The sequence below is a fragment of the Lipomyces doorenjongii genome, assembly GCF_038497915.1.
Source record: "Lipomyces doorenjongii strain NRRL Y-27504 unplaced genomic scaffold V1508scaffold_17, whole genome shotgun sequence".
Taxonomy (NCBI): domain Eukaryota; kingdom Fungi; phylum Ascomycota; class Lipomycetes; order Lipomycetales; family Lipomycetaceae; genus Lipomyces; species Lipomyces doorenjongii.
Window position 1 is genome coordinate 152,304 of NW_027118084.1, and position 17,467 is coordinate 169,770.

The 17,467-nt window shown below is 47.3% G+C and overlaps 6 protein-coding genes across 6 annotated transcripts; 2 read left to right on the top strand and 4 right to left on the bottom strand.

The window, feature by feature from the left end:
* The first annotated feature begins 200 nt into the window (after positions 1 to 200).
* Positions 201 to 1,301, top strand: V1508DRAFT_455164 (adenylate kinase-domain-containing protein). Its single transcript, XM_066942607.1, has 2 exons — positions 201 to 590; positions 658 to 1,301. Exons 1-2 carry the CDS (start codon positions 434 to 436, stop codon positions 1,239 to 1,241), a joined length of 741 nt encoding a protein of 246 aa, XP_066796550.1. The 5' UTR covers positions 201 to 433; the 3' UTR covers positions 1,242 to 1,301.
* A 10-nt stretch (positions 1,302 to 1,311) lies between these two features.
* V1508DRAFT_78431 (Sfi1 spindle body protein-domain-containing protein) lies at positions 1,312 to 4,451 on the bottom strand. The gene is made up of 3 exons (XM_066943056.1): positions 3,854 to 4,451; positions 3,590 to 3,804; positions 1,312 to 3,529 (listed from the first exon to the last, which is right to left on the bottom strand). The coding sequence occupies exons 1-3, from the start codon at positions 4,050 to 4,052 to the stop codon at positions 1,382 to 1,384; spliced, it is 2,562 nt and encodes an 853-aa protein (XP_066796551.1). The 5' UTR covers positions 4,053 to 4,451; the 3' UTR covers positions 1,312 to 1,381.
* Positions 4,452 to 5,157: 706 nt separating this feature from the next.
* On the top strand, positions 5,158 to 6,402 carry V1508DRAFT_438761 (uncharacterized protein). Its single transcript, XM_066942189.1, has one exon. The coding sequence runs from the start codon at positions 5,458 to 5,460 to the stop codon at positions 5,923 to 5,925; it is 468 nt and encodes a 155-aa protein (XP_066796552.1). The 5' UTR covers positions 5,158 to 5,457; the 3' UTR covers positions 5,926 to 6,402.
* On the bottom strand, positions 6,332 to 8,381 carry V1508DRAFT_368943 (ribosomal protein S5 domain 2-type protein). The gene is made up of 4 exons (XM_066937426.1): positions 8,115 to 8,381; positions 7,571 to 8,061; positions 7,077 to 7,516; positions 6,332 to 7,013 (listed from the first exon to the last, which is right to left on the bottom strand). Exons 1-4 carry the CDS (start codon positions 8,283 to 8,285, stop codon positions 6,577 to 6,579), a joined length of 1,539 nt encoding a protein of 512 aa, XP_066796553.1. The 5' UTR covers positions 8,286 to 8,381; the 3' UTR covers positions 6,332 to 6,576.
* Positions 8,382 to 10,996, bottom strand: V1508DRAFT_415335 (uncharacterized protein; the record flags this gene model as incomplete). Its single annotated transcript, XM_066940052.1, has 5 exons — positions 10,436 to 10,996; positions 10,095 to 10,366; positions 9,038 to 10,045; positions 8,759 to 8,984; positions 8,382 to 8,706 (listed from the first exon to the last, which is right to left on the bottom strand). Exons 1-5 carry the CDS (start codon positions 10,746 to 10,748, stop codon positions 8,702 to 8,704), a joined length of 1,824 nt encoding a protein of 607 aa, XP_066796554.1. The 5' UTR covers positions 10,749 to 10,996.
* A 4,339-nt stretch (positions 10,997 to 15,335) lies between these two features.
* Positions 15,336 to 17,444, bottom strand: V1508DRAFT_396792 (uncharacterized protein; the record flags this gene model as incomplete). Its single annotated transcript, XM_066938119.1, has 1 exon — positions 15,336 to 17,444. The coding sequence occupies one exon, from the start codon at positions 17,442 to 17,444 to the stop codon at positions 15,336 to 15,338; it is 2,109 nt and encodes a 702-aa protein (XP_066796555.1).
* Positions 17,445 to 17,467: the final 23 nt, after the last annotated feature.

Consider the following 17,467-nt stretch of genomic DNA (forward strand, 5'->3'; position numbering starts at 1 on the left):
CTTAAGGATGTACAGATACGCAAGCAAGTAAACTAGAAAAGATTGTTGGAGGGGTCGATCTAGTAGATAATCTGTTGCTATAGACGGAGATAACTATCGAAATGGTAGCGCTGCCAACATTCAACAACTTCGCGGCTCAAGACTGACACCAACCCCTGAATCGCGTCGTGCGCGCGCAGAACACAGAACGTTGCAGCGCACAAAGGCTCCCCGCAGGTTCAGGGGGGGACGGGCCGGTAAGGCGGGGCCAAAGTCGCCCGACTGATTTAGCCAAGGCAGCGCCGTTGATCTGTCAGCGACTTATTTTATCACCCACCGATTCGCGCCAACGCGGCTCTGATACTGAAATCGGCAGTAGAAGAGAGTTCGTTTACATATTTAGTTGTTCATCTTACAGAGAGCCTTCCAGGTGAGCCGGCGACTGGGACAGACGATGTCACGCTTGTTGCGGCCAGCACGCGTGCTATTGCTTGGACCGCCTGGGTCGGGCAAGGGAACGCAGACAGAACGATTACGCAAACAATTCGAGATTCCGAGCATTTCATCAGGCGATATTCTACGGCATCATATCAAGGATGGCACGGAGATCGGTATGCCCACGTTTATTGTTGCATTTGTTTGGTGTTTGATGACGGATTTGCTAATGCAGTTTTGCAGGACAACTGGCGTCTTCGATTATCAACCAAGGAAAGCTCCTGCCGGACGCTGTCATGACCAAAGTCGTGGCGTCTGAACTGCGTCGTCGACACTGGCTGTCGCCTTCAACGTCGTGGTTACTGGACGGCTTCCCCCGTACACACGCTCAAGCAGAGATGCTAGACGCTCAAGAACTCGAACCGGCCAATGCGGGCATGAACTTGGTCGTCGAGCTACAAGTTCCGGAGGATGCAATGTTGAACAGGATAACAAACAGACTGGTGCATGTGCCTTCTGGACGTGTATACAACTTGACGTATAACCCGCCGAAAGTGCGTGGCCGCGACGATATTACCGGAGAACCGCTGTCGCGGCGGCCGGATGATGATCCGGCTGTGTTCAGGAAACGGCTAAAGGAATATCGCGCATGTACGGAGCCGTTGGTAGAATATTACAAGAAGTCGGGAGATGTACTCTGGAGCGTCGCTGGCGAGACTTCGGACGTTATATACGCGCAGTTGGAGAGGGAAGTGGTACGTAGATTCGGAGAGAGCGTGGACGAGAGCGCAGAAATGGATTCGGAGGCTGCTGGAGCGGCCGATTAGCGTTTGTAAATAATAATTAGTGGTACACGGGATTAATTTTTATATAACATACACATCCAAAATCGTACATATTAATAGTATGTCCGCTCTACAGAACCATGACCCAGAACGCCTGCCCATATAAATTAAAAATACAAATATCATACAGTCCTGCCTATATCTTCCTTATTTTCCTTCCTCGTTAGCGGCGTAACAAAGAGCTTCCGTCGTCCTTCATACATCGGGCTATTCCGTAATCTGGCCCACCTCTCAACACTCGGAGTCGCCAAGTCAATCCTCGTCAGACCCGCGAATGAGACCCGCCCACCTGACCGCCGTCGTGTGGGTGTATATGTCAACGAGTCATCCGTACCTCCTATTGTAGGAGCAATGATTGTGCCGCTATCGTCGTCGTCATCTTCAGCGTACTCGTCTGTCTCCACATCCTGCCTCTCGTGGTCGCGTTCCCGACGGCGGTCTCTGATGGCGTCGACCCACCGGCCGAATATTTTTCGCGTCCGCGTGTTCCACCACTTTTCAGCAAAAACATCGGCCTTGGCAATCAATATGCCAATCTGTAGGGCCCTCATATTCCACCGTCGTAAGATGCTCTGAGCGCGCAGGAGGCTGTTGATATCGTACACAACGACGGCACGCTGCTGCATTTCGTCGTGCGCAAGTTTCCCGGCATTCCATTTTCTGAATTTGCTGGAAATGATCCTTGCCCTGTTAAATCCGTCTGCAGCTGTTTCACACTCGGCAAACTCAACGATCCGGTTCCTCCACATTTTCAGGACAGAGAACATCAATTTGCAAGAAGATTCCTCAAAAAACTCGTCTGCGAGAATCGCCAAGTCGAGTTTTTCTGTCGTACGCTGAACCCATGTTTCCAGTATATTGTGGCACCGCTGGATGCGTCTGCGGGCCAATAAGTCTTGCAAGATTTTTTCACGCAGTTCATCTCGTTTTAGTCGGAGACGGCTGCGCCAGAGTGTTATGAACGATGTCAAAATATTGGCTTGGTAAAGACTAGTTGCCTTAGCTTCCAATTGCTTGAGCCGTCGAAAGTTGGAGACGAGATGGGTCAGGACCAATGTTTTAAGCACTAACTGGTCATGCTGCCGCGCAGTACTCTCAATCTGTCTGATCATATTCGATTTTGCGCGCCAGGTCTTCAAGGCAGAACTGGCAACACGATAGTTTGTTTCGCCATAAACTTTCTTGACGGCTTGACGGTCATGGTCAATTCGCCTAGCTGCCGCTCGTTTCCAACTATTGAATGTGCGACCGACAAATTTCCGACTATTTACCCGTGATAATAATGCGGCTCGCTCATGTAGAACCCATGTGTAGAGCACATTACGTATTCTGCGCTTCTCAAATATGCCAATTATGACGGCCATCCGCAGTTCTTCTCGCATTCGTTTCAAATGCCGAGTCATTAGCGATCTTTCGTAATGGATGTCGGCTTGAGTGACCATGACTGCTCGCGCGCGCCAAGTATCGAGGGCCTTGGAGACAGAGGATATGTCGCGGACAAGGTCGAGTGCATGTGCTGCATTTGCGAGCTGTAGCTCGCGAATCCACACCAGCCAATTCCGTCGCAACAACACCCGTCGCTCGAATACAGCCGCTACGTCGCATAGGCCGGACGCCTCTGCCGTAGCTTTTCTCCAAATCACGAGCACAGTTCGCAGCGACTTTTCGCGCCGAAACATGTCTGCGCGCTTGGCGAGATTTTCAATGTCGCTTAGGGCGAAGATCCAGGTATCGAGGTACTTATGAGCGAGATTTTGATCGTAAAGTTGTGTTGCGCCGCGGAAATACATTCTGTAGACCCAAGTGCGCATGCCTTGCCGTAATATTTTTGCATGACGGGCTTCTTCAAACTGCGCAGCACGATCGTCGAGTTGCATTAATTTTCGTGTCTTTGTCCGCCATTTTCGGAGAATTGCCTCTTTTCGAAAATAATTTGCGGCCTTGTCACGACTGGTGCGAAGATCCTTCGTCTTCTGTCTCCATCGATCGAAATGTGATTTTGCTTCGATTTGGTTAATAAATTCTGACAAAGTCACCTCCCGCGCAGTAAATATCCGTAGTTTCGTACGCCATACTTCGAAGGCCTGCGACGCGAGTGTAGCGTTGTCGTACTTTATTGCTACGCGCCGAAGAGCAACTGAGCGGGCTTTCTGATCGTGAGCTTTTGCACGCCAGTGTTGCAGCTTGCGGTGGAGTAAACCGAAGAGGAAGTCTCTGTACCGTGCTTTCAGTTCTGGTTTTTTTCGGGATATGAGAGATGCGTTGATTTCCTATTCCCGTCAGTTAAAATTTTATCTCACGATATTCTCTCAAGGAATTATTGAACGCACTCGCAACAGGTTGTTGAATTTTTCTGCCCATGTGTTGCCTCGTGACCTGCACAGCCTGACAACGAGCTTAAAGTAGAAAGTATCCTTCGAAGTGTCGATTCTGCGTCGATGGAGCACGGCCTCGTAGCTCTTGAATATTGTAATAAAGCTATTTGCGTCTGTATGTTCCCGTGACCGTAGTGCGAGTTGGACAATTGATCGCAGGATATCAATATCTGGGTCTCGGCTCAGCTCTTATTCGGCTACTATCATAGCCAGGCTCACCTGAAATAGAATACTGCACATCCACATCGTGCTGCTTCTCCAACACAGGCCTCAATGCCTGCCGATCCGGCGACAGGCGATCGATAATCTGCGAAAAGTCGCGGTTGAAATTGGTGAGGTCAGGAGGCAGGACGCGTGTGAAGGACGGGTCGTCATTGTCGATGTCCAAGTCCCCGTTGTCCTCGCCGCCGGACGACATGGCGATGCATGGACGAGACCAGTTGTGAAATTCCTGATGTTGTCACCCTCGAGTCTAAGACGATTGTTCCGGCATTGAGACTGTGATGGGGCGGCTGAGGTTCGATGAGATGGAGCCGTTGCCCGGGGAGCCCCTGGCGAGAATTTGTTTACACGAGCAAGGTTCAGGGTCAGCCCTGCGTCGGTCCACGCGAGAACTTCAGGAACGCGTCGTGGGTCATGGCATTCATCACCGCAAGTCAGGAGACTTGAGTTGACGAAAATCGTTTGGTAGAAAGGTAGGATTGCCAATGCTGTCGCAAATGCAAAAGGTGTCAGTCACTAAATAAGATTGAGCAGCTGGAGTAATTATTTGATTCACTACGGGCCAGAGAGATAGCCAACCAAGAAGCAAATACAAAACCTGATTCTGCAAATGGTTAAAACCAAATATATTAATAAAACGAATGAATGTACAGCTCGGAATTGCTACGAAATAAGACTAAAAGTACTGTATCTGAACCAAGAATGTTCAAGTGTTGCTGGTGTCGACAAGTTAACGGACCCCTGACAGGTCTCCAGCTCATCAATCCACCGACAGTCTGAAAGGCGACGACTCGCACGAAGATGACACACGCACAGGCTGATCGCGCAGATTTCCAGCGAGTGGCAGTTCGTGACGACAGCACGTTACGGTGTACGGTTAGGAATGAATGTGAAGTGACCGCTTAAGTAGCGTAGAGCAGACAGTTTCGGGCCGGGCATCGACAATCGCATCGCTGCTACGGACTGCAAAAATGCAGTGGAATATTTGTTGACAATGGGTTTACGTTGCCTTGGGAGCCAATTGGAGGCGCTGACGAGATTGCATGCATTTATTTCGAAGGGCACACGTGCCTCGGGAAAGGCGGAGGATAGGGCAAACATTGTTCGCGTTTTTGGTTGCCGGCCCGGCGGCGGCGAGCGGAGAGCACGTGCAAACAATGTTGCACAAGACCGCGCCAGTCGCGGCGCAGTGTGCCTGCACGTCGCACACATGTTGCACAACAACAAATCAACAATCGGCCCGCAAATGCGCCTCCATCGTCCAGCAGAACATAACAAAATATCCCTTCGCATGGGAGGCCAGCAGTCTTTAAAAGGAGACACCGTTCCCCAGCGCGGTCTAGGCACATCTCCCATCCGATCGCATTTGTCAGTACCTGTTCGTTTTCTCTCTAACCCTAACCCGAGTATTGACCAATTTCGGTCGCACAAGTGTCGCGCGCTCTGTTCTTGTTCGATCGTCAAACGTCAAGCGCTTCTTTCTTATCTGTCTATCGTCCCGTCGCAGAGTCTTCCTTTGCCTCTACTGTGACACACACCAACCAACAATACATAGATAATATTCTGTCACAGCCTATACATCCTCACAGAATCTTCGCAATATGGCCGCTCCTAACTACAACACTATCAATGAGGATTCTCCTTTGATCAAGTCCCAGCAGGTGGGTCTTTCGTCGGTGTCTTCCACTGCTGCTGAGTCCAATGAGATCCCGTACGCTCCTTCTGCCAGTGTTGTCCGCACCGTGTTCGGCAGCGACTATGAGAACTACACCTTAACCGAGAAGGCTGCTTCCTTGATCACTACCAACCGGAGAAAGCGCCCCGTCTTTTCTCTCATCCTGGGCACTATCTTCGCCATGCTAGTTGTCACTCTCTCGCTCTGCCTTCTCCGTGGCTATGGAGACTACTCCAACTATAAGTCCACTCACGACCTTCCCCGCCGTGTCAACATCACTGCTATGGTCAACGGTGACTACTACTACTCTTCCCACTCAGACTACGGTTATACGACCACGACCACGTCCGACTACACAGCGACTTACACGAGCGCACCAACTTTCACTCCATAGGCGCTCTCTCGTCCTGTCTTAGTTTGCCGGTTCGCCGGCTGTGTTTCTCACGAGGAATATGATCTTTGTGTTTAGTTTTATGGTCTGATCGCATGCATCCAGCATCTTAATGATTTGCCTTGTTCTTTTTGCATATGATATATTGATGTCATTTGTTGGTCATTTCTACATTGTGTATTCTACTTGGTTTGTTAGTCCTTTGCATTTATATTGGGGTGGTGTTTCGCTTGCATAGTTTGCATGGTACACGAAAGATTTGTTAGACTTCTATTAGAACGTGGGTATAAATGCGGTGGAAACTTGTTAAAATCACGACAGCGGAAGTTCTTGGATTCGTCACAGTTTGTTTGTTGACCTATAACGATGGATTTGGCTGTTACTGATATGATCGCGCCGTATGTTTAGATATGGTTGTACTTAAACTTAATGACATTAGTCGAATGCACTGAGCTTTGCGCATCCGCTTATTGTTCGTAATGGTTACTGTAAATTGACCTCTTTTAATGAAAACTATGCGCGACGATAACTTTGTGTGACGACAATAATCTTTGAAGCGTCATGGCTAGATCTGTGGTCCTGTTCTTGACTGGGTCAACGCATATATATGGTACGCTAACAATGCACCCAATACTCCTTGTACATCTCTATACTCTAAGGCATGCCTCCAGTATATACAAGACTTCCAATGCCTGGCTTGCTGATCACAAGTGCATCTTCCAAAGCAGCGTCTGAAATACCTGGGAATCTCACCCTATAATATCGTTCTATCAGCGCATTTTTAACGTCTTGGACCTTCTGAGACGTTACCAAGTGAACAGAGCACCCGCCGAACCCGGCACCAGTCACCCGACTACCATAGCTTCCACTACTTCTAGCGATTTCGCAAATTTCATCCAATTCCTTGCATGAGCTATTGTATAACCCTCGCAGCGAATCGTGGCTCTTGTTCATTAACTGTCCTAGATCGTGAAATAACGATACAGAATCGACTGGTGGATGCCGCAGAAGCGTCAAGTATTGTAAAACTCGCAGTGCCTCCTCGTACACGTGAAGCGCGCGACTATACAATTGCAATTTCTCAAACCGAACTAATTATGAAGACCCTTAGGAATCACACGTTTACACTCATTTTTTTCAGGGGATTTGCGTACCTGGGGTCTTGGATAAAAATCGATCGTGCAACTGATCGACAGTAATGCCGAGCTCTTCAGCAGCCTCGGCCGTCGTATATCCGTCAGTTTGGACAAACACTGTCCTCACTAGTTTGGCCATTCGTTCTAACCTGATTGTTCCTTCCAAGACTTCTCCATCCCATGGCAGCGCACCCTCATATTCCTTGTAATACGCTTCCATAAACCCACGCAGCGTCCCGGTTCCGATACCGCTGTCTTGAGGTATCGAAACAGAGTATTTGTGCGCCAGAATCTCGGCTGCAAGCGACACTTCGACGACACGAAGGTTGTAGTTGATTGGTGCAGTCTCGTGCTTATTTGCCGTGACCAGCGAATTTGCGATTAAGAATACCAACTGCGGCTCGGTGTCGGGGAATTTGAAAGGCGTGCATTCCAGCTGGGGCTGAAATTGGACATACCTATCCTCATTAGTAACACCGTCCATCGATCTGCAGAATAATAAACGTACTCACAATGCATGATCGCGTTTGCCAAATACACTTGCACTCTGATCCATGCCTCCGGAAAATACTCCCAAATGCCGTTCGCTGACTATAGCCAGCGTAGTCAATTGCTCTTTGGACACACTGGTGATGCCATTCGCCCGCAAGGTCGCAAGCGCAGCTGCACAGATAAACGCTGCACTGCTGCTCAGTCCGGCAGCAGCCGGCACTGTGCCGTCAACCAAAACGTCCATACCCACCGGCAGTTTGGAGCTAGGTCTGGACTCGGACAAATACTGATGCGCGACCAAGTGACCACACTTGAAATAATTCGCCCACGTCGTCACTGTCGGATCGATCGAAACGAAAGCCCCATCGTCGGGGAGCGCAAACGATTCCTGCTCGAACTTGGAGTCGCCGTTCAGCAGATTGATCTTGCGCGAATCGTTCTTGGAAACGAGGATCACAATATCGGCTTCGATCGCCATTGGCAGAACAGCGAAATAGCAATAATCGATGTGCTATAGCGGCAGATTAATAAACTATAGCGTACCTACTACTGGGATAGCCATACTTCTCCAATTAGATTAACCCGTCCCGGGCTCCTACTAACAAAATCCGGATATTCGCCATAGGATTCTTTGAACCTCTCGAACAACTTCCGATACCGCGGGGCGTGATCTGACGTCCGGTAGATCTCTGAAAGAGACGACACCTCTGGGACAAGATCGATCTCAGGGGTCATAGCAACAGATTCCCCAGTCTTTGAGCTACCTATTAGTTTGTCGAAATGTTAAGGCGCTTGCGTTCTGTTAGATTGATCGCCGCCGAACAAATGCCCCCTTTCTGCAACGTAATCGTGCAGCAATTTAACTGTTTACAAAGTGCGCCCCCTGAGTCCGCAGCCCGCACAAATGACTCGCGACAATACAATCCGATATCAAGTTCTGCTAGCTAACGCCAAGTGATTGCCTATATTCATTATTTGCTACAGGTTGCTCTAAATGCAATGAAGTTTTATTTTGTACGAACCAGCTACACTAAAACGATTTAGTACCAAGACAGGGCATTTTCTAAACCAAAACCCTGGGACCTTACGCAACCACATGAAGAACAGATAACGAATGTTGTCATTCATACGCATACGTGTAAATCAATTAATTAAGCTAGTTCGATCGTCAGCGCTAAAAATTAATAATATGTTCAAAGAGGACATACTGAGCATATACTTCGGACCATCACCACCTTCTGGGCATACCCAGTTAATATCTTGGGCGGGAACTTTGATATCGCACGTCTTGCAATGAATGCAGTTTTGCGAATTGATCTGGAACCGCACACCTTCCTTTTTCGTCTCATCAGGAATGTATTCATACACGCCAGCAGGACAGAACCGACTCTCAACGCCCTGGTACTTCGGGTAAGACGACGTCGTGTGCGCGTCCTAGTTTGATGTTAGCAGCAGTTTAACAAACGTTCGGATTGTGAAGCACATACCCAGTCCTTAACCTGCAAATGCACAGGTTCGTCTTCGTTGTGCATCGTTCCTGTTCGCGCGACACTAGTCAACAGATCAAAGCTGAGCTTGCCATCCGGCTTCGGGTAATCAATCGGCTTGAACTTGTCCGCCGGTTGCGTAGACGCCGCGTCCGACGCCTTGTGGTGAAACGTCCATGGGACGCGACCCTTCAATAGGAGAGTGTCCAGACCCGAATACAGGATGCCGCCATACATGCCTAGCGGATTGTGGAAAGACGGCCTGACATTTCGGACTTCGTTCAATTCTTCAAAGATCCACGATTTCTTAAAATTGTCCTCATAGTCATATAGCGCAATAGCTGACTCGTTCGTGGTGTCCGATGTGATAGCGTTATACGCGCTTTCAGCTGCAAGCATGCCACTTTTCATCGCAGTATGAGTGCCCTTAATCTTGGGGACGTTGACGAATCCAGCTGAACACCCGATGAGCGCACCGCCGGGGAATATGAGTTTCGGGACGGACTGTAGACCACCTTCATTGAGAGCACGAGCACCGTACGAAACGCATGTGCCATTCTTGAGCACATTGGAATAAATAGGATGGTGCTTCATCCGCTGGAATTCACGGAATGGAGATATCCATGGATTTGCATAGTCCAATCCCACGACAAGACCGACGCTCACTAGACGCTCGCCGAAATGATACATAAATCCACCACCATACACCTTCGAGGTCAGCGGCCAACCCATAGTGTGCAAAACTTCGCCTTCCCGCCAATTCTCCTCGGGAACCTCCCATACCTCTTTAAGACCGATACCATATGTCTGATCATCCTTTCCTCGTCGTAGATCGTACTTCTTGATCACGCCCTTGGTTAACGATCCATGGCAGCCTTCTGCTAGCAGAGTGACTTTTGCTCTGAACTCCATACCACGCTGGAAATTGTCTTTTGGAGCACCTGCTCTTGAAACACCCATATCATTCGTCGCAATACCCGCAACAGCTCCACTTTGGTCAAATAGAAGCTTCGTCCATTAACGCTTGTCCAGATCTGAAATTGCCACATAAACTCACCTCGTTAACTGAAAACCCAGGATAAACTTCCACACCGAGCTCCTCAGCCTTAGCAGCTAACCATTTCACGACCTCGCTGAGACTGACAATGTAATTCCCGGAATTGTGCATCTGCGGCGGCTCAGGTAATGGGATCGAGTATTTCTCGGTTAAGAATCGCATCTTGTTCGACTTAACCGGGGTCAAAGTTGTTGGTGGGTCTTCCAGCCAGTCGGGCAGTAGCTCTTTTAGAGCCTTTGGCTCGATAACAGCTCCTGAAAGTGTGTGATTGCCTATCTTTCACTTGTAAGAAAATCCTCTCAATTTAATAAATTTGCATGTGATTCGGAGGAACTGCGTACCCATATCGCTCGCCTTCTCCAACAGAACGACGCGCACTTGCTTGCCGCGCTCCAGCTCCAGCTGCTTTAATCGAATCGCAGCAGCAAGGCCAGCAGGGCCTCCACCAACAATAACGACGTCAGCCTCATCCTCCTCCCGCGGCTCCTGCAGCATCGCGCTCTCATCCTCCGACAGATTGCGTCGGAAAGCGGTCGTTCGATACGTCCGCTCGTACGTGAAGCTCGTGAGTTGTTGGCTGACCACTACGCGTCGGTGAATTGCTGTTGAAGGCATCCTCACTAGGGAGTACATGGAGCTAGGTCGCAAGTGCATTGTTGGGGTCGTTTGCCTTCCTTCCTCGAATTTCCGTGATTCGCAGACCAGAGTCCGCCGAATGTCCAAGATATGTATTGCCGCAGTCACACGAATCGGCTCGTGAATCGAAAGCACTGACACTAGGGGATCGGCAACTTTTCGTGGGCCGCTAGCTGGTTAATGCCCGAGAAATTTGCGGAGAACGCAACGCCGAGATGGGCATGCAACTGGTTCGATCAGCTGAGCCGCGGCAATTGGTTCGCGAATCTACGAATAAGGTTTGTACGATCTAATAGGGAGTCAGCCTGCCATTCCTCTTTGGGACTAGTATAAAGTATACTCAGTATCATAACTGAAGGGGATGCGGCTATCTCAGACGTATTAATTGCCACAACCTATTGCATAGCCACGTCAAGCTTTCTCTCGATTAGCAAACTCTACTTGGTTAATAACGTTATTATGTTCTTCCGACAGCACACTCACACACTCACATAACCCAGTGTACCTCTTTCCATATTTGCTTATTCCTCATATTTGTAGTAAGTTATGTCTTCGTTCGCTGTATCTACCATCGCTTGTATTTTGCTCGTTGTCTGCGCTGGCTAGCCATCTCCTGCTATGACTTCCGGTTCAATAATTTTGAGCATCGGCCGGGGAAAACTCTATCATGTTTCCCTTGGCTGCAGTTGTGGGTCTATTCTCGGATAGGCTAAAAGATTGACGCCTTCAAGCTATTGTCTCTCATGTTGATCAACAAGCTGCGTATGATCCCCGACTCGTGATTTAAGCAACTTGAAGTTTAATAAGGCGTCCGCAGCCGCACCATCTCCATCCAGTAAGGCAAGGGTATCCTGAACGGCCAAGTTTTGCTCGCGGAATGGCCACCTCAAAATATTGATTGTAATGAGATTGGTTACCACAGTCTCAACAACAGACATCGAAAACACGTTACGTCGGCGAGAAGATCTAGTTGTCATGAAAGAGCATCAAAATGTTAAATCCTAGAACTAGATAATAGCTTATTAGAGTTTTTGAATTATCGAACAACAGAACCAGAATGCTTATCTATTAGCCCTTCCTCCATCCATGACTATTATCCGGTATTCCACGTTTCGTTGCTCGACAAAACTAAGGACCCCGATATTCCGTTTCGGAAACCCGCTGCCTGCAGTGGAAATTGACAATGCGACAGAATATGAAGTCGACGAGGTCCTAGACTATCAATCGACATTGCAAGTTATATTATCTAAGTGCCTAGAAAGTCTACGAAGAGTACGAGTGCAACTACGAGCCCATTGAGTACCTTATAACGCATTGGCCAAATTAATGTCAATTATAATAGCTCTCGGGAGTTCGCTTGGAAGGCTGGAATACTGTCATGAACAGTGTTCCCGACTGTAGTATAGGATACTGGAGGTGAATGTGTGGGGATTCGAAGATGTGGGTGATGTCTCTTACAATTTTGCTTCCGCCCTTGCTAACATGTTGTTTGACATTTGATCAACTGACTCCAAATGTTATTGAAGACGAACAACATGGAGGGCTAGGAAAGTTGGTTTGCCATGAGGACGTAAGTAGTCACCTTTCTGTACGAAATGAATTGAGTTGTTATGTGCTATCGACAAGAAACCCAGAAATTCCTCCATCTAGTAGGTTTCTGGTAGCCAAGGCGAGGGTCCAATGAATCAAGTGGTTACGTCAGATATCGGATGTTCCATAAGTTATATGTTTAGGTTCGTTCTCGGAAGAAACCTTTGCACCACTATCTATAAACAACAAAGCTAGTTATTGCCATCAGTTACGGAACGAGAGCATAACTCGCGATTACTCGATTTTTTGTGTCTTGGATATTCCAGACATTACTGATATTGTAGGAATGCCGTTTTGGATGAATTTGATGCGGCATTGCGACCAGCATTTAGAGAGGTCATTCTTCATGAACTTGATTTGGCTCTTCCCCATTGAATAAGAACATTGGAGTTACTACGAATTCAAAAACTGTCTTTAACAACGCGGAACCAATTTGCAATAGCGTCGAATAAGAACATGGAATATCGCAGTAGTCCGGGTAGCGAATTATAGGAAGTTTGCAATTGACGTTATGCGCGAAGCAATCCGAGATGAAGGGGAAGAGAAGAAGAAAGCAAGCGGAGCCAGGTTAAGAAAGGTAGTTGTAGTTACTAAAACTTGCTGTTGGGGCTGCATGCTGTTGGTATCGACATACCTTCCACGCTGATTTTTTGTTTCCTGGACGTAAGTTCAAGGTTTATTTCCTTCACACTGCAGGGCTGCACACGAATAAAATTTGTAAGATTTTGCTTGTTCGTTATTCGACTTTTTGCGCAACTCATATTCGTATTCTTTAGGGGGTCTTATTCGTATTCGATTCGCAATTATTCGCAGTAAGGTAAGGTAAAAGCCAATGGACACCGAGTGTTGTTGCTTCGTCTTAGCTCCTGGGTTGGCATCTATACACACGTTTGTCAACGATTTTGCTTCTCACCGGTACTTTGAAGATGGAAATGTTCTAATGGTACATGAGTCAGTGACAAGGGAGAAAACTAGCTACTATCGTGGTGGAGAACACGTAGTGATGACTATCCGCGAATGGCAGCTGCCGCCAGAGATTATTTAGCTATACCAGCCTCGTGAGTGTCAGTAGAAAGATTGTTTAATAGTGGCCGCAACCGCGATTTACTAGGCTCTCGGAGGAAGGTGTTGACCGCGGAGACTGCGAGGCGTCTGGTGTTGCTGTGAGATGTCTATAATCTGAGGATGTTAGTACTATTTAGGATTTACGAACAATTACGACTAATGCATATTTTATTCGTACGAATATTATATAAGCAGCCGGCAACAATTTATTCGTATTCGGCTTACGAATACTCGTAAAAGTCGTTATTCATGTGCACCCTTACAGCACAGAAAGAGTCAGCAGCTAAGCTGGACAAGAACGAGACTAAAGACTGCGTCTTGATGGTACCTACGTCTTGGTCGAAGATGATTTAAGCGGATGATCATATAAAGCTGAAATGATGATATCCAAGGTTGTGATTGATAGAGGATCTCCATGTCCTTGTAGGTCCAGTCATTGCTTCATGCGAAGTGGTCACAAAGGTGAGAGGTGATCTACAGATCTACATGATCAACGTGATAAACGAGACTCACTGTTCATGGTGGCTGTGAGTGGAATACATATCTGTAAATATAGGATCGTTTGACTCAGTTGTGGGCAAGGCAATTACTGCGTGAATCATGAGACTTTACTCGCCGGGGGGGGGGGGGCGAAGGGGGGGTGGACTAATGATGCAATTGATTGTAGATAGGTTGGAAAATCATCGCGTCCGAAGCAAAATTTATGACCTACAGGCTGTCGCGGTGAACATCCGAGATACTAGTCCCAATGAGGAATGGTCGGCTTCCTCTCTCGCATCCACATTTGGATGATCCTCAGTCGAACAGCCTTGCACGTGATCCGCTTGTGTACGTGAACAGAGTGGAACGATAATCGTCTGCAGTCGACATATACACACTGCTGACATAAGTAGGTTTCAGTTTATTTGCTCGTTTTTTTCTTTCTTTGTCGATTAAGATTAAATAATCATTTGTATTATATTCTCATAAAAATCCAAAACGAAATCCAAGGCGACCATCAAGTGGGAGAGGTAAATCAACATATGCTCGAGACACCGCCAGTATCTACGCCACGTGATGTCCGTATCACAAACAATACCAAAGTATCCACCAAATACTCCGAACTCCTGAAAATGCAAAGCTCACAATACGAGAATGAACCAGTGAGGACAGACGACGCAAAGGAAAAAGTGCAGAACAAAACAATGAAACGATGCAAAAATGCAGAACACGAGAATGCAATATGGCAAATGATTGAAACTGAAAAATGCAAAATTATGAGAATGCACCGACGAATCCAAATGCAAATGGGAATGCAAATTGCAAAATGCAAATGGAAGTCAAAATGAAGATGGAAATAAAATTGAAGTTGGAAATGAATTTGAAATTGAAATTCAAGTCAACTCGGAAGAATGCAAAAAAAAGATCCAAAACCAACCAACAACGCCTGGAAATGCAAGGACTAACCAAAATGCGAAACAAAGTCATATGAAAACGATTTCAACGAACAGACAATTGCTGATAAACAGAAAAACAGTTCTCACCACATACAAAAGCGAGACTAAACATGAATGATGCCATGGGGATTGATGCAAATTGCCTCACATGCACGAAAGAGGATCTCGAGCCATGCAGCAACAACACCAACAGATAAATTATTGAACAAGTGAATACGTATAAAGGCCATCAAGTGGGGTGAAAGATGCTTAACGCTCTCGTCTATTCCCAGATGAGCTTTGGATTCTATCCTCCTTGAGTGAGTGAGATCCAACAAGTCGACACGCCGATATGTTTAAACACCAAACATGCTTGTTCGCGATGACAGGCATCTACCCCTCTAGAACGAGCGACCAGTACATACTTCACCCCACGCCCCAGCAGCGCAAAGAAACTCCTCGAACGCCACCGATACAAGATCATTTGCAAAGAGTCCAAAGCAGATGGCGTACCCACGACCGCAGCATCAGCAATTTAGTAAAGCCCGAAGAACAAGGCGACGAGAGAGACGATGCTCATGGTCGCGTACAAGGAAACGGCGCGCAGCTCGGTAGCCTCACCTTCGAACTGGACTGGACGACTTGTAGGAATGCTGGTATTCCTTGGAGGAGCGATTGCGGAGGTAACGCCTGTTGCTGCAGTCAGAGAAGCAGCAACTGTCTCTGTCTCGATCTCTGTCTCGATCTCTGTCTCGATCTCGATCTCGGACTCGATCTCTGTCTCGATCTCTGTCTCGATCTCCGTCTCGATCTCTGTCTCGATCTCTGTCTCGATCTCTGTCTCGATCTCTGTCTCGATCTCCGTTTCGATCTCGGTCCTCGTGACGTTCATAATCGTGGTCAACGTCGCTGGAATTGTCGATGTGATGTTGAACGGCGTCGTAGTCGACGTACTCGACGAGGTAGTGACGCTTGAGGATTTCTCCGACGAGGTGGTCGAGGTTTCTTTCTCAGTTGATGAGGAAGTTTCGGTCGTCTTAGTCTCAGTCTCAGTCTCAGTCTTAGTCTCAGTCTCAGTCTCAGTTTCCGTCTCGGTCTCGCTCTTAAACCCGAGCCCGTCTGCCTGCCTCTTTATCCAGGGCTTCTTTAGCTTCTCCTTCTCCTTCTTCTCTTTCTCTTTCTCTTTCTCCTTCTCCTTCTCCTTCTCCTTCTTCTCTTTCTCTTTCTCCTTCTCCTTCTCCTTCTCCTTCTCCTTCTCCTTCTCCTTCTTCTCTTTCTCCTTCTTCTCCTTCTCCTTCTCTTTCTCCTTCTCTTTCTCTTTCTCCTTCTCTTTCTCCTTCTCCTTCTCCTTCTTCTCCTTCTCCTTCTCCTTTTCCTTCTTCTCTTTCTCCTTCTCTTTCTCCTTCTCTTTCTCCTTCTCTTTCTCCTTCTCCTTCTCTTTCTCTTTCTCTTTCTCCTTCTTTTTCTCTTTCTCTTTCTCTTTCTCTTTCTCTTTCTCTTTCTCTTTCTCTTTCTTCTTCTCTTTTTCCTTCTTCTCTTTCTCTTTCTCCTTCTCTTTCTCTTTCTCCTTCTCCTTCTCTTTCTCCTTCTCTTTCTCTTTCTCCTTCTCTTTCTCTTTCTCCTTCTCCTTCTTCTCTTTCTCTTTCTCTTTCTCTTTCTCCTTCTCGTCGGGCTTCCCAGGCTTCTTGAAATCGAAATCAGGCTTCTTGAACTCCGGCAACTTCTTCTTCTTCTTCTTCTCCTCAGGCTTCTTCTTCTCCTCCTCCTTCTCTTTCTCCTTCTTCTTCTCCTTTTCTTTCTCCTTCTCCTTCTCCTTCTCCTTCTCCTTCTCCTTCTCCTTCTCCTTCTCCTTCTCTTTCTCCTTCTCCTTCTCTTTCTCCTTCTCTTTCTCTTTCTCTTTCTCCTTCTCCTTTTCCTTTTCCTTTTCCTTTTCCTTTTCCTTCTCCTTCTCCTTCTTCTCCTTTTCCTTTACCTTCTCCTTTTCCTTTTCCTTCTCCTTTTCCTTCTCCTTTTCCTTCTCCTTTACCTTCTCCTTTTCCTTTTCCTTTTCCTTTTCCTTCTCCTTCTCTTTCTCCTTCTTCTCCTTCTCCATCTCCTTCTCCTTCTCCTTCTCCTTCTCCTTCTTCTCCTTCTCCTTCTCCTTCTCCTTCTCCTTCTCCTTTTCCTTCTCCTCCTTCTCTTTCTCCTTCTTCTTCTCCTTCTCCTTCTCCTTCTCCTTCTCTTTCTCCTTCTCCTTCTCCTTCTCCTTCTTCTCCTTCTTCTCCTTCTCTTTCTTCTCCTTCTCTTTCTCCTTCTCCTTCTCTTTCTCTTTCTCCTTCTCCTTCTCCTTCTCTTTCTCCTTCTTCTCTTTCTCCTTCTTCTCCTTCTCCTTCTCCTTTTCCTTCTCCTTCTCCTTCTCCTTCTCCTTTTCCTTTTCCTTTTCCTTCTTCTTCTCTTTCTCCTTCTCCTCAGGTTTCTTTTTTTCGGGCTTCTTCTCCGGCTTCTCCGGCTTCTTCCATGGCATTTTTGGCCAAGATCCCTTGAAATCCTTTACATTTTCCAACTCCTGGAAATGTTCCGCCTGAGCTTCAGGTAGTTGGGCATGGACGTATTGGGAGGCTGCCGCGATGACGACAGCCGAGGATATCAAGGCTGAGTATCTCATATTGTTCGTGGGATTATGCGAAT

Excerpts from the sequence above, each read along its gene's own strand:
- V1508DRAFT_438761 (XM_066942189.1), top strand. The coding sequence starts at position 5,458 with ATGGCCGCTCCTAACTACAACACTATCAATGAGGATTCTCCTTTGATC.
- V1508DRAFT_368943 (XM_066937426.1), bottom strand. The coding sequence starts at position 8,285 with ATGACCCCTGAGATCGATCTTGTCCCAGAGGTGTCGTCTCTTTCAGAG. Across the intron at positions 7,517-7,570 it reads GGCAAACGCGATCATGCATT|GTATGTCCAATTTCAGCCCC; the intron begins GTGAGTACGTTT and ends TAATGAGGATAG. Across the intron at positions 7,014-7,076 it reads ATTTTTATCCAAGACCCCAG|TTCGGTTTGAGAAATTGCAA; the intron begins GTACGCAAATCC and ends CTTCATAATTAG.
- V1508DRAFT_78431 (XM_066943056.1), bottom strand. The coding sequence starts at position 4,052 with ATGTCGTCCGGCGGCGAGGACAACGGGGACTTGGACATCGACAATGAC. Across the intron at positions 3,805-3,853 it reads TGTGCAGTATTCTATTTCAG|ATATTGATATCCTGCGATCA; the intron begins GTGAGCCTGGCT and ends GCCGAGACCCAG. Across the intron at positions 3,530-3,589 it reads AATTCAACAACCTGTTGCGA|GAAATCAACGCATCTCTCAT; the intron begins GTGCGTTCAATA and ends TGACGGGAATAG.
- V1508DRAFT_455164 (XM_066942607.1), top strand. The coding sequence starts at position 434 with ATGTCACGCTTGTTGCGGCCAGCACGCGTGCTATTGCTTGGACCGCCT. Across the intron at positions 591-657 it reads CAAGGATGGCACGGAGATCG|GACAACTGGCGTCTTCGATT; the intron begins GTATGCCCACGT and ends GCAGTTTTGCAG.